This window comes from Nannospalax galili, unplaced genomic scaffold, assembly GCF_000622305.1.
Source record: "Nannospalax galili isolate Female #2095 unplaced genomic scaffold, S.galili_v1.0 scaffold516, whole genome shotgun sequence".
NCBI lineage: Eukaryota > Metazoa > Chordata > Mammalia > Rodentia > Spalacidae > Nannospalax > Nannospalax galili.
Genome location: NW_008338260.1, coordinates 343070 through 356793, shown reverse-complemented (window position 1 = coordinate 356793; position 13724 = coordinate 343070). Strand labels below are relative to the sequence as shown.

Below are 13724 nucleotides of genomic sequence, written 5' to 3'. Positions count from 1 at the left end.
AGTGCATCCGTATCATGCAATGCCACGGAGGTCAGAAGAGGGCTTCGGATTCCCCTGGAACTGGAGTTAAGGATGGCTTATAGCCACCATGTGGGTGCTGGGAATTGAACCCGGGCCCTCTGCAAGAGCAGTCAGTGCCCTTAACCACTGAGCCGTCTCTCCAGTCCTGAGTGATCATCACTTTTGCTCCATTCTCCTTCTGGGAATAGCTTTGGGTCTCTGGACCACTAGCCAAAAAGCGTGCCTTTGACTGTTATATTTTCTTCATTACTCTCAGTCCTTTTCAGGTACCAGACCTGGGGTTAAGAGTGTGCATAGACAGGGCTTACAGATGCTCATTCCTACAGCCTTGCAATCAGGGCTGTAGGCAGACCACAGACTCAAACCACACATTAAATAGCCCAAGAGTATTTATTATGCTAAGTTTTCTCTGAGCTTAAGGGACCTTTGGTTTGAACAGCCTTGCCCCACCATCCATGGTACTGTTCCATCCTCATCTCAAGGTATTGTTCTTTCTGGCTGCTTCTCCTACCTGTACTATGTGTCAGTGGTAGGTCTTTTGTAGGATATACCTGTAGCCAATCTTCTAGGTCCATATTCTGCTACAACCCTCAAAGAATCTTACTTTTAGCTACAGTGGTTCCTCGCCCATGCTTCCTTCCCTGAGTGGCCTCTATGCTTCAAGGTGGAAGAGGGCAAGGCTTTCTTTGTGCCCTTCTATAGTGACAGCTGTTCTCCTTCCTGACCATATCTCCCCTGTAGGAAGTGTTCTCCCTGGTCTGATCTGCACACACTACAGATGTGTAGGTGAGTCACATGGTTATACATGCCCTGTGTTGGGCATCTCTGGTTCTCCCACTCTTGGCCTTCAGCATTTCTTTGGCACCTACCAGTTGTCTCACCAGTAGGGGCTCATCTTTCACTCAGCCCATTCCCACCTCTCTTCCCATTTTTTTCCAGCCTTTAAAACATAAAGACATTCTTGAGCTTTACTGCCAGCCCAAATCTACTAAGTAAAAATCATTAGGGTGAAACTCCACTGGAATAATGGAGCCATCAGCTTCCATTTCTAACAGACTTCCCATGACCTGCTTGGGAAACCTGCCATGCAGTACATGCTCAACAGTCAGTTGCTGCTGTCGAACTGTTAGTTTTACTATATCCATCAGACAGTTCCATCTTGAAACAGTAGAGAAGAAGGGTATTTCTGACTTTCTTTTTTTTTTATCATTTATTTATTGTGTTTATGTGCCTGCCATGATACACATGTGGAGGTCAGAGGACTACTTGCTGGAGATTGTTCTCTCCTTCTACCATGGGCTCCAGGAATTGAACCTCAGCTCATCAGGCTCAATGGCAAGGGGCTTTACTCCTTGAGAGCCATCTCTTTGGTTTCCATGAAATTTGTGTGTACATTTTGCTGTTCCAAGTGGAACCAGGCCTTCTTTTGTAATCATGAACCATATTACATGCTGTGCTTTTGCCACAGCTCAGAGATGACTTCCTGTCTGGAAACACACAGTCCACTTACTCCTTACTTTCCTGAAATAGAGATCTTAGTCATCCAGAGGCCCTGGATCCTGTTGTCCCAGCCAGGAGGGAACAGCTAATTTTAGTTGCTTTTCCAGTGCTGCCATGACCTCATTCCTCCTGGCAGTTTCTCCCTGGTTTCCATGTGCACATCTTTCTCATACGTCTGTCTTACATGCCCACTCACTTCTTATGTAGGCGTGTTCTCTCACACACTTGTCTCACTCATCCTCACAAACACTTTTGGTTGGTTTCTTTCTCACATGTGCACGCACCCTCTAGCACTCACTTTCTCTAGCCCTACACTTACACTACAGGTAGCCCTCTCGTGGTCATTCTTTCTCTACACCCCTTTAACACTTGATCTCATTCTCACACACTCATTTTCTCTCACACGCACTATTAGTTCCTTTTCCCTTGACTGTGATAAAATACCCTGACAAAAGCATTCACAAGAGGAATGGTTTATTCTGGCCTCATCATTCAAGAGTACAGTCTGTCAGGATGGAGAAGTCCTGGAAGCAGGAGCTTGAGGAGGCTGGTCACATGGCCTCCACTGTCAGGAAACAGAGATGAGTGTTTGTTTAGCTAGTTCCCCTTTCTATTCAATTCAGTACCCTGCCCTTGTAATAGTGCTACCAGGTTTTAGGTGTGTCTTCCTTGGTTAACCTAATCTAGATAACCCTCACAGGCATGCCCAGAGGCTTATCTAGATTATTCTAGATCCTGTCAGGTTTATAATCAGGATTAACCATCATTCACTTACCTCTTACTCTGTCATGCTTGTTCTCATACACTTGGCCTTTTTCCCACATGCTCATTGCTCACTGCTTTTTCTTCCATACTCGTTCTCCGGTGTACACTTGTCCTGTATGCCTGAACTTTCTCACATTTCCCTCTCTTACACTTTTTTAAAAACAATTTTATTTATTTATTATTTTGTGACAGGGTCTCCCTAGTCCCAGCCTGCTTGGAAGTCACAAAGTGGACCAGGCTGACCTCAATCTTACCTAGAGATCTGCCTGCCTCTGCCTTCCCCGAGGGCTGGGATTAAAGGTGTGCCCCACCATACCTGGAAGTTTTGTGTATGTGTGTGTGTGTGTGTGTGTGTGTGTGTATGTGTAGGTTTGTGCACATTTGAGTGTAGGTACCTGTGTAGCCCAGAGGCATAGGATTCTCTGGAGCTGGAGTTACAGACACAGTTGTGAACCATCCGATGTGAATTCTGGGACCAAACTCAGGTTTTCTGCAAAAGGTCTTTGTGCCCTTAAGCACTGGCTCATCTCTCCGGTCCTCCTGTTTCTCTTGATTTCTTTTTTATAGACAAATATATTGTCTACCATATTTATTTCCTCACACTCATCCTCATACTTCAGTGTTTTAAACTTGGGAACCCATAGCCTGGGCTCTTACTTGTTGGATCTCTGTTACAAACGCAACTCAGTAGTACCTTCCCACAGTCCTGCTCTTGTTTCTCTGACAATTTGTTTCTCTGGACTTCAGCACCCCTTACATATGTCTCATTCACATAAATGAGGTTCATGTGAGAAGAAGCTCTGCATGTTACTTATAGTAGCAAATGCTGTCCAAGCCAAGGATGTGAGGATCAGAAGCAAGACAGTTTAGGGACATCGTACACAGAGAGAGCTAGCAGGAAGGGAGGTGAAGCACAGCAAAGACAGAAGAACAGGGGTGGCTTGGAGCAGAGGCCACTCTTGAAAAGTAAGCACTTCTTCCTATGTAGGTCAAGTGAGAAGATGATTTTATTCTGTCCTCCTATAATCTAGCTGTGAATTTCAAAAGTTACAGATGAAATCATTCCATCTATAAACCCCAGAAGCAATTCTCAATTCTGTTACCAAATCTATCAAATAGTTTGAATACCTATGTTTAAAGCTAGTTTTTAACACAACTTTTATTATTATTTTTTTTGTCTTTTTGAGACAGTGTCTCCCTGTAGCCCCAGCTGTCCTGGAACTCACTGTGTAGACCAGGCTGGCCTTGAACTCACAAAGATCCGCCTGCCTCTGCCTCCCAAGTGCTGGGATTAAAGGCATGGGCCACCATACCCAGCTTAACATAACTTTTTTTTTTTTTTTCGGTCTTTTTGAGACAGGGGTCTCCCTGTGGCCCCAGCTGTCCTGGAACTCACTATGTAGACCAGGCTGGCCTTGAACTCACAGAGATCCGCCTGCCTCTGCCTCCTGAGTGCTGGGATTAAAGGCATGCGTCACCATGCCTGGCAACGTAACTTTTAAAATGTTTCTCTCTTTAGCATCCTTTATTGAGGTTACTACAAAAAGCATTTGTAAAACTTTCATGCTCTTTGCAAATCATGGAAACCTTTTCATGCTTTTGATAGCATTTAATCTTTGGTTTTGGTGGTTAAAAAAAAAACCTTTAAGACATTTAGATAGTCTTTAGAGAGTTTCTTCTCTAGGTGCCCTTGAGTAAAGCATCTTAAAATGCTCTTTCATGGAGATTTTGCTTGACAGCTTTGTTTTGATCATTTAAAATACTAGTAGCATGTTTGTTTCAGTGCCATATTAGGCCTTAAATCTTCAAGTACTAGTAGGCTACATATCACCTGGTAAACATCACATCAGTCCATTCAAACAGAAGCATACTTTGTTGGGGGGTGGAGGGGAACTTAGTCTCACAGCCCAAACTGGAAATCCACTATATAGCCAAGACTTGCCTTAAAGTTGAAGCATTCCTCAGCTTCCCAAGTGCTAGGATTACAGGTATGTGCCACCATGCCCACAGAATCAGATATTTTGTTGTGCTGGAGATCCAACCCAGGACCTTACTTATGTTCTGCCACTGAATCACACCCCTAGCCAGGTGCATACTTAAATAAAACAAGTGGAGTTCAGCCAGTAACACTTTACAGTATTTGATCACTTATTTAAAGAGACAGAGTCATGCTTTGTCGACCATCATGACTCTGACCGTCTGGGCTCAAGCGATCCTCTTGCCTTAGCCTCACAAGTAGCTGGGACTTAAGGCACATACACTGCAGTGGCCATGATTTTATTTTTTTAAACATTTTTATTGAATTTTTGAAATTTTCATGTAATATAATTTGATGGTATTTAGATTCCCTCCCTTATCCACTCCTCCCTTTATTGCCCCCATCCATTGATATACTTATGGGGCCTATAGAGTCTAATTTTTGTTTCCTCAAATGTCCTTCAGTGTAGTCCATCCACTGGAGCCTGGTAAACCTACCGAGAGTCCCACCCTTGAAAGAGACTCTCTTTCTCCTCCAAGTAGCCATCAGTTATCAAAATGTCCTCCTGGATTCACCTGTGATTTTCCATCTAGATTTGAAACTGACTGTCCCTTTTCTTTCTCAATTTTATATCTCATTTCTCTCATGCTGAAAACTCAGTCATAAAGGATTTTTAAAACCTGTTACTTTTTCTTCAGCTTCAGTCTGTCCAGTAGAATATTTTCTAACTTCACATAAAATAAAATATTAAAAAAATAAATAAAAGAATGAACAAAGCCTTGACTGAGGAGTACAGTTCAGAGAGACATCTGAAGGAACAGGTTCTCAGCAATTTGGGTCCACGCTTGACCTTGTGAATGCTAAGAGTCAGACTGTTTCCTTTTTAAGGCATAGCTATAATATGGCTTAGAAATGCTATAGAATCCTAGCTAACTACATAAGAATCATTCTGAGACAAATGAATCCAGTGACTAGATGGAGTATGTTCCATTCATAAGAAAATGCAAATCAAAATAAGTCAAAGTATAAAGTACCATTATTTAATTGACTGGTGGGCTGATTTTTAATGTCTATTTTGGGTGATGGTATACAGAAAGTATGTTTCTATCCATATTTTTGGTGGTAATATAAGTTTATGAAGTGTTTTTGGAGGTCACTTAGCTATCAGTATTGAAAATGAACATAATCTTAGTCAGTACCATTATTTAATTGACTGGTGGGCTGATTTTTAATGTCTATTTTGGGTGATGGTATACAGAAAGTATGTTTCTATCCATATTTTTGGTGGTAATATAAGTTTATGAAGTGTTTTTGGAGGTCACTTAGCTATCAGTATTGAAAATGAACATAATCTCATATCCCGCTTTTAAAATTGTGTGTGTGCGTGTGTGTGCGTGTGTGTGATATGTCTGGGTGCATTCATGTTATAGCGTGTGTGGAGGTAAGAAGACAACTTTCTGAAATTGATTTTCTCTTTCTACTATGAGTTTTAGGAATTGAATTCCTGTTGTCAGGCCTGAGCAGCCAGCACTTTTACCTGCTGAACCATCTTGCCAGCCCATAACCCACTTTTTGAATGCTAGTCTGTATGCATATATATGAGTATATATGTAAAAAGATACTCACTGAATTGTTACCTTGTAATAGAAGAGAAATTGTAGGTAGTCTAAGTGTCTATCTATAGGAGGAAGAGCAAGTTAAGTATTACATGATTTTAATAGAGAAAATTATGGAATTATCAAAAATTCACAACCAGCAGGTCTTCATACACAACAAAGAAAGCTGTCTTTGCTGTGTTGCAAAACAGAGGGGAAAGGTGTGTGACAATATTGTGTACTTCATTTATAAGATACCTGCATGCATATAATGTGGTGACTGGAAACGTATTAGATATTTAATAACTTACCTCCTTTTTAAAAAACAGCTTTTAGAAATTAACTGGACGGGGCTGACTAATCTTCTGGACATCCCTGGACTGAAGTAAGTCTTGAGTCTATTTGCAGTGGGCTTGCTGTGTTTCCCAAGCTAGTGCTGTCCCTTCCCTTCCTGATTTTTGTCACCTTGATTCTCTCTAAAAAGAGTAGTGAGTCAGAGCAGAACCTGGGTTTAAGGTTTCTACTGGTATCACACTGTAACAATTCAGTGAATGAAAATCAAGAAAAATGCCTCCTAATAAGCATTTGAGTCATGGCATGCCCATTCCCTCACTACCCATCCTTCTGAAATGGTAGATGGCAGTACGGAACTTGGTCAATTACTACCAGGCAGGAAGTTTCAAAATTACAGCTGTCTCAGCTCACTTTTGCTTGTTGCACTGTTTTATTTGAAGATTAAAATGCATGGCTTATTAGTTAAAGTTAACATTTGTTTCTGGTAGATATTTTGTTAATCTGTGGATTTTTCTTCTTAAATAGTGTAAAAATTTAAATTCCAAAACTTTAATTTCAGACTCTTTCTGTTTTTGTATACTTGTTTATGCCTCTGAAATGACCACTAAAAAAAGTTTTGTTTCATTATCAGTGAAAAGTGGCAATTTTAATCATAGTTATAGGCATATTTATGAGGCATAATCAATCGTAAATAAAGTTTGTTTTTAGGAACTATGGCTTGCCAGATATATAAAAGCACTGTTATCTTAAGATCTATGGGCAGGAAAATATAATTTTGTTTGTTTGTTTGTTTGATTTTTGTATGTTTGTTTGTGTTTGTTTGTTTTGAGACAAAGTCTCCCTGTAGCCCCAGCTGGCCTGGAACTCACTATGTAGACGAGGCTGTCCTTGATCTCACAGAGATCTGCCTGCCTGTGCCTCCCAAGTGCTGGGACTAAAGGCCTCTATGGCAAAAGTACAACTTTTAAAAGTTCATTAAAGATTTAGCTGAATGTGGTGCAGTCCACACTTTTAGTTTCAGCACATGGAGGTATAGGTAAGCAGATCTCTGTGAATTCAAGGCCAGCCAGGGCTGCATAGTGAGACTTCTGGGTTGCGGGGAGAGAGAGGGAGGAAAAGAGGGTTTGTTAAATAGTTCATTAGAATCTTGGCTAAAATCGACTTAAATTGACACAGTAATTTTCTATTTGCAGTGCTGGGAATTAAACCCAGGATTTTGCGCTCACTAGTCTACAATGTACTTGTGAGCTACACACCCACCTCCCCAAATTATGTTTTTTGTTTTATTTTTAACTAATCCTTTTAAAATTCAGTACAGTTACTCATCCAAGACTTGGGTGTTGCATGCCTGCTCTGAGCCAGCCACTGTTCTCAGCACTTGGACATAATTGATAGTAGCACTATCCCACAACTCCTCTTGGGGAGCTCTGCTACTGTCTTTGCTACTCACCACATTCTTTATGCGATATCAGGCTCAGGCAGGTGTTGATGCCAAATAATGTAGGGTTGTCCATGCTTGTGGTGAATCTTTGCACTTGTCTTCAGGCAGGTTCTTGCTGTGCACAGAAACTGCAAGCTTCTGTTCTACAAAGTAGCCTTTCCTTCTAGTCCTAACAAAAACTCTAGGACTGCCTTGTGTGTCTACCTGTCTCCCATGAATCTGATGGTCAGGTTTGGGTCTTAAGTATACCTTAGAAGAAACCAAGAAATGAATCAGTTGCTTCAAAAATAGAACCTCAATAAATGTTGGATCCCACAAAGCAAGAATTTTCACTGGAAGTAGAGCTGCTTTTTGGATCCTATTAGCCATATAAAAAGAACAGATACCTATGAGGATTAGTGTAGTCTTCTACTTTATTTCTTCAGCATTATAAGAAGACTGAAATTAACAGGCTAATTGATCATCTATCTGCCCTGTAAATAACATTGTATTAGCTCCTGGGCATGGTGGCACATACCTTTAATGTCAGGACTCTAAGCAAAGGCAGACGGATTGCTATAAGATCATGGCCAGCCTGGGATGGTCTACATAGTAAGTTCCAGTACATCTGGGACAACATAGTAAGATCATCTCAAAAAATAAAAAAATAATAGTAATTATTATAACAACATTGTATCAACTACCTGACAGTTTGGCATCAAAGAACATGCCCCGTCCCTTACAAGCTCTCAGCCAGTCCCAAACAAATTTTTTTACAAAAGATATATATATATACACAGTCACAATAGAGAAACTCATATGAATATGCACATCCATTTGCACATGTGTCTAGCTTCATATTATTCACTTATTTATATATAAGTAGGTTCTTCACAGTAGTAGTTTCTAGCTATTAATATATAGTTCTTATATGTATGAAGTATATATTACAATTTATTTTATATAAAATTATATCATTAAAATACATACTGAAGGAACTGGGAACATAGCTGAGTTGCTATAGTGGTTTCTATGTAAACATGAGGACCTGAGTTTGATCCCCAGCCCTTGTATAAAAAGCCAGGTGTGGTGGCATGTGCCTGTAACCCCAGAACTGGTGAGATGATGCAGGTGGATTCTGGGGCTCACTATCCAGCCACCTTATCCTAAAACCAAGAGCTCCAAGCCCTTTGACAGACTTTGATTCAGAGAACAAGGTAGATAGCATCCGAGGAATAATGCCCAAGGTTGACCTCTGCTCCACAGATGCAGGTGCATGCACATACAAACCTGTACATACATACAAGTACATGCTTAAGTATGTCACATGTATAGAAATATATATAACACAGCATGAAGCTATCTGTGGTATGGGGGGATCTATAGAAATAGTTCTATAAAATAAGATCATATATTTATGTATACTATGTATGTTTTGTATAATAAAATACAATATTTTCTGTGATATAATTTTTTTTTTTTTTGTCTTTTTGAAGCAGCGTCTCCCTGTAGCCCCAGCTGCCCTGGAACTCACTATGTAGACCAAAAAAAAAAAAAAAAGAGTTAATGAAATGTATCTTGTTCAATATTAAGTCTTTGATAAAACTACATAGGAATATTTAAAAGATTGTTTAGCAAATTATGAGTTCAAGGCCAGCCTGGTCTACAAGGCCATCTGGGGCTACAGGGAGACCCTGGTTCAAAAAAACAAATAAATAAATAAATGAAATGCAGCTAGAATTTTACCTTGTCCTCCAAAAATAAAATTCTGCCTCATAGTTACAATAGCATAGCAACTGATATGTTGAGACACTGGCTTTAGATACTATCCTAGGGAAGTTAGAGAATTCCCACCTCATACATGGCTATGGTATCATAGTTGTAGCATGTTTATTGTTAAAGGGGACAGCAAGCATTGATATCTCTGATTGTTTGTTCCTTATCTCCCAACTAACAGTGGTTTATCTGATACTATCATCTTGGATATAATATCAAACTATCTGGTGCTTCCCAATCGCATCACTGTTCCTCTTGTCAGTGAAATTCAGATAGCTCAATTGCGGTTTCCTATACCAAAGGTAAGCATACAGTTGTTTCCACTATTTTAAAACATCTTAAGGACCTTTCCAAACACATGGTGTTATCTTTAGCCTTCCTGTATCTTTCTGAACAGCTGCCGCTACCTGCGTTAATGCAGTGCTGACTGCCCTGTACTCCCCCAGAGATGTGCTAGGGAACCTCTGACCCTCAAGCTATCCCGGAAACCTTGGATGGTTCTTATGCTTTAGTCATGCTGCTCCATGGGACCAGTAAGGCTCAGTTCTGCAAAGGGTGCTGCAAATCTTAAGGACAGCAGAGAATAGCAGACCAGTGTTATCTCAGAAGGCACATGCTGTGTTTGCTTTTTGTGGAGATGTAACCATTCCCAGCAGCAAGCGAGATGAGACTGTTGATACAAGAATTTACTTTTTTATTTTATGTGTATCTGTGTATTGCCTGCGTGGGTTAAGTGTACCCATGTCGTGCGATGCCTGATGACTGAAGAAGCTCTCGAATCCCCTGGAACTGGAGTTACAGACAGTTGTTAGCTGCCATGTGGGTGCTGGGATTCGAATCTGGTCCCCTAGAAGAACAGCCAGTGTTCTTAACCACTGAGCCATCTCTCTAGCCCCAATATGATGAGAATTTTGATGACGTTTGCAAGTTTTCTCTCAGGAATTGGAATATGATTATCTCTGGAGCTATATATTACTTAATATATAGCTGAACTAAACAAAATGGAAAGAGCAGAACTCTTGAACTAGGTGGTGTTTGTTACATGTGACTGGGTGTGGCTTGGCCTCAATTTCAGCATCTATAAAATGTGGATAGTACTTGGCACACAGAGCTATCACAGACAGTTGGAGTGACCTTGAGTAAACAGAACACTGTATGCAAAGACAGTGACTCTAAAGCCTTTTCTCTGGTCATGTTGTCAGCCACTGCATGTGGATCCATGTGGTCAAGGAAGCAGTGCCACCAGGGATTTTCTGCAGTAAGAAGTAGTACTGATACATTTCAGACAGTTTAGTTAACTAAAACAGGAAGTGAGCTGGTACTCCTTACTGGGTGTGCTGGTTTCAGTTTTATTTCCCTTAGTGGCGGTAGCATTGCCTTGATGTTCTTCATATTTTCTGATTTAGATTCCAGTAACAAAATACAAATCAGCATGCATGAATATATCTATATAGTCATTCTCCCTTCCTTCCTCCCTTTGGTGCTGAGGCTCAAATCCAGGGCCTCATGCATCCTAGGCAGGTGCTCTGCAACTAACCTACATCTTCAGTTTCTTCATTTTTTAAAAGAATAACACACCCCATTTAATTCGCTGCCAAAATTATGTTGTTGGCATTCAACAGATTTGATAAGATGCTACATATAAGAAAAGAATATTTTTTCCTTAAGATACAGGAATCTCTTTTGTGCCCTGGATACAAGGAAACATTAGACCCAACCTGGATCCTGCTGCCCTAAATTATCCCATGGACTTAAAGCCAATGTTGCAGAAAGATATAGCCAGATCATCTCAGCTGTAACCATATGAAAATACAAGAATCTTGTAATGTTTTCTTAAGTGTATTCATCTGTAGAGATGTTTGCTTTGTGCTGATCCCAAGTCAGGAATATTGTCCTATAATGTTTTAATTTAAGCTTTTGGAGGGAGAATATTACCCTACTAAACTTTACCACCTTTGTTTGCTGTGAAAGAAATATGAGTAAATTTTTTTCTTCTATCAATAAAACAGCTTCTAAGAAGGACTGTTTATTGCTGATGAATCATACATATTTCAGAGATTCAGTGTCCTCCTCTATAAAATAAGCCTAATGACAGCGCTGCACAGGATTGTTCTAAAAGTTGAGTGACATGCTTACTGCCTTTGAGGATTTTTAGTAGCAGGTCTGATACACCCTGTCATGTTAATTATTACTTAGTAACAGAGTGTAGACATTTTTGATGAGCCTCATGGCCCTGTGTTACTGGCTTCCTGGAGATAAGCATACTGCTGTCTTGGGACCTCTACAGTTGGTGCTCACTCTGCCAGAATGGCTCTCTGCAGGTCTCTATTTGACTCACATAGTCTACTGAAGCGCCTTTAAGCCATCAAACAGCACCACTATCTAGTGGGATGACATTGTCCTTTTTTCTTAATACTTGTTTTCTGAGCACTTGTTACACTGTGACTGCTGTCACAGTCACTGCTGGGGTATACACTGTATGTGAACAAAGTTTTTGTTCCCTTGGCACCTCCACATAGCTATCTTCCATTCTCCATAAATGAGCCAGCAAATAGTTTAGGTAATTTATTCTTCTTTTCAGGGTGTTCTAAGGATACATTTTATTGAAGCTCAGGATCTTCAGGGAAAGGACACTTACCTTAAAGGCCTTGTCAAGGGAAAGTCAGACCCCTACGGAATTATCCGAGTGGGCAACCAAATCTTTCAAAGCAAAGTCATCAAAGAGAACCTTAGTCCAAAGTGGAGTGAGGTGTATGAGGTAAGCCATTGTGCCCCGTTGTGTGCAGTCTGATTCTAGGCCTGCCATTCAAAAGTGTGGCTAACTTGGGCTATTATTTAAGGGTTTTTTGGCCTTAATTTCCCATCTTTTTTTTTTTTTTTTTTTTTGATGTGTATGAGTGTATTGCCTGCATGTATGTGAGTACACCCATGTCATGCAGTGCTGCGGAGGTCAGAAGAGGGTTTTGGATTCCTCTGGAACTGGAATTAAGGACGGTTCGTAGCCACTGTGTGGGTGCTAGGAATGGAACCCGGGTCCTCTGCAAGAGCAGTTAGTGCTTGGAACCACTGAGCCATCTCTCCAGCCCCTAATTTCCCATCTTTAAAAATAACATTTTACTTCTTTTCCCTCTGCAAAGCATTCTTGTCATGTGAACACATAGATTCTTTAATTTTATATAAAGCTACCATAATGAATAATAGCAATATATTTTTCTTAATGTAAATAACCTTTTCTAATTATAAAATATTATAAGTAGTTAAAACACATAAACACAAAAGTGAGAATATACCTTTTTATAAACTTCTCATTTACTATATCTGGACATCTTTGTATGTCAGTGAATAGACAGATATCTACATGACTTGGTTTTGCTTTATTTTGTTTCCTTTTGCTTTATGTTATTTGTTTTTATTTCATTTTGTTATGTTTTCTTTTTGTGAGACACATTTTTCTTTGTAGCTCAGGCTATTCTGGAACTGATGATACTCTTGCCTCAGCCTCCCAAGTGCTGGGATTATAGGTGTTCAACACACCCAGCAGGATCTACCTGAATTTTAGTAGCTAGTCCACTGAACTTCTTTACCTGGGCCTGGGCTACTAAGTACAGAATCATAACCAGTGCTCTGTAAGTGTAATGTGAATGTATTTTCCTTCACTTGGCCCAGTTTCTCCCATATATAGCTCCTTAAAGTAAAATTGTTTAACCAGAAGTTACAGGTTTTCTAAGGACAGGGTTCTTCAGAATAGTAGTACAGTTTATACCTCTCCTGCTTGCCGCCTCCATCCTTGGTCACCCTCATCTTATCAATTCCTTATGCTCTAAATGCTAAGTAGATAACTTGCACTTGTTCAAGGGTAGCATCTAAATGGAGCCACTTGAGAGCTTGGGGGCATTATGTACTACATCTTCACTCTGCGTGAGGCCTTAGAGAGACCTGTGGGTGACCTCACTGCCACCTTGTTTCAGGGATTTGTGCTTGACCCACTGAGATGGAATTCAGATAACCCGAAACAAGCTGAGCAGACTTACTCTATGGACAAGTATTTTAGAATGGCCCAGTCATGGAGAAGTACGTGTGGTCTGACAATAAGAAAATGTGCTTTAAAAACTGCTTACTGCTAGAGAAAAGTACATGCATTTGTTATAATCATCATACTTAGTGGATGACTGCGATGATAATAATGCAGTAACTACTAACCATTAATTTTCAGGCCTTAGTCTATGAACACCCTGGACAAGAATTGGAGATTGAGCTCTTTGATGAAGATCCAGACAAGGATGATTTCTTAGGAAGGTAAAGACAGAGCAGAGGAACACCCTTCTAATCACTCTTCACAGATGCAAGCTTTAAAATTCATTTATTTAAATATACA

General features: G+C 40.2%; 1 protein-coding gene across 2 annotated transcripts in view; it reads left to right on the top strand.

Annotated features, from left to right (window-relative positions):
• The window catches only part of Esyt2 (extended synaptotagmin 2), a 100642-nt gene that overhangs the window by 44839 nt on the left and 42079 nt on the right, over positions 1-13724 (top strand). For both annotated transcript variants that reach the window (XM_029563491.1, XM_008833061.3), the window contains exons 7-10: positions 6189-6244; positions 9531-9651; positions 11931-12107; positions 13563-13645. In XM_029563491.1, the coding sequence (XP_029419351.1) occupies positions 6189-6244; positions 9531-9651; positions 11931-12107; positions 13563-13645 (437 nt within the window). The remainder of the gene's footprint in view (positions 1-6188; positions 6245-9530; positions 9652-11930; positions 12108-13562; positions 13646-13724) is intronic.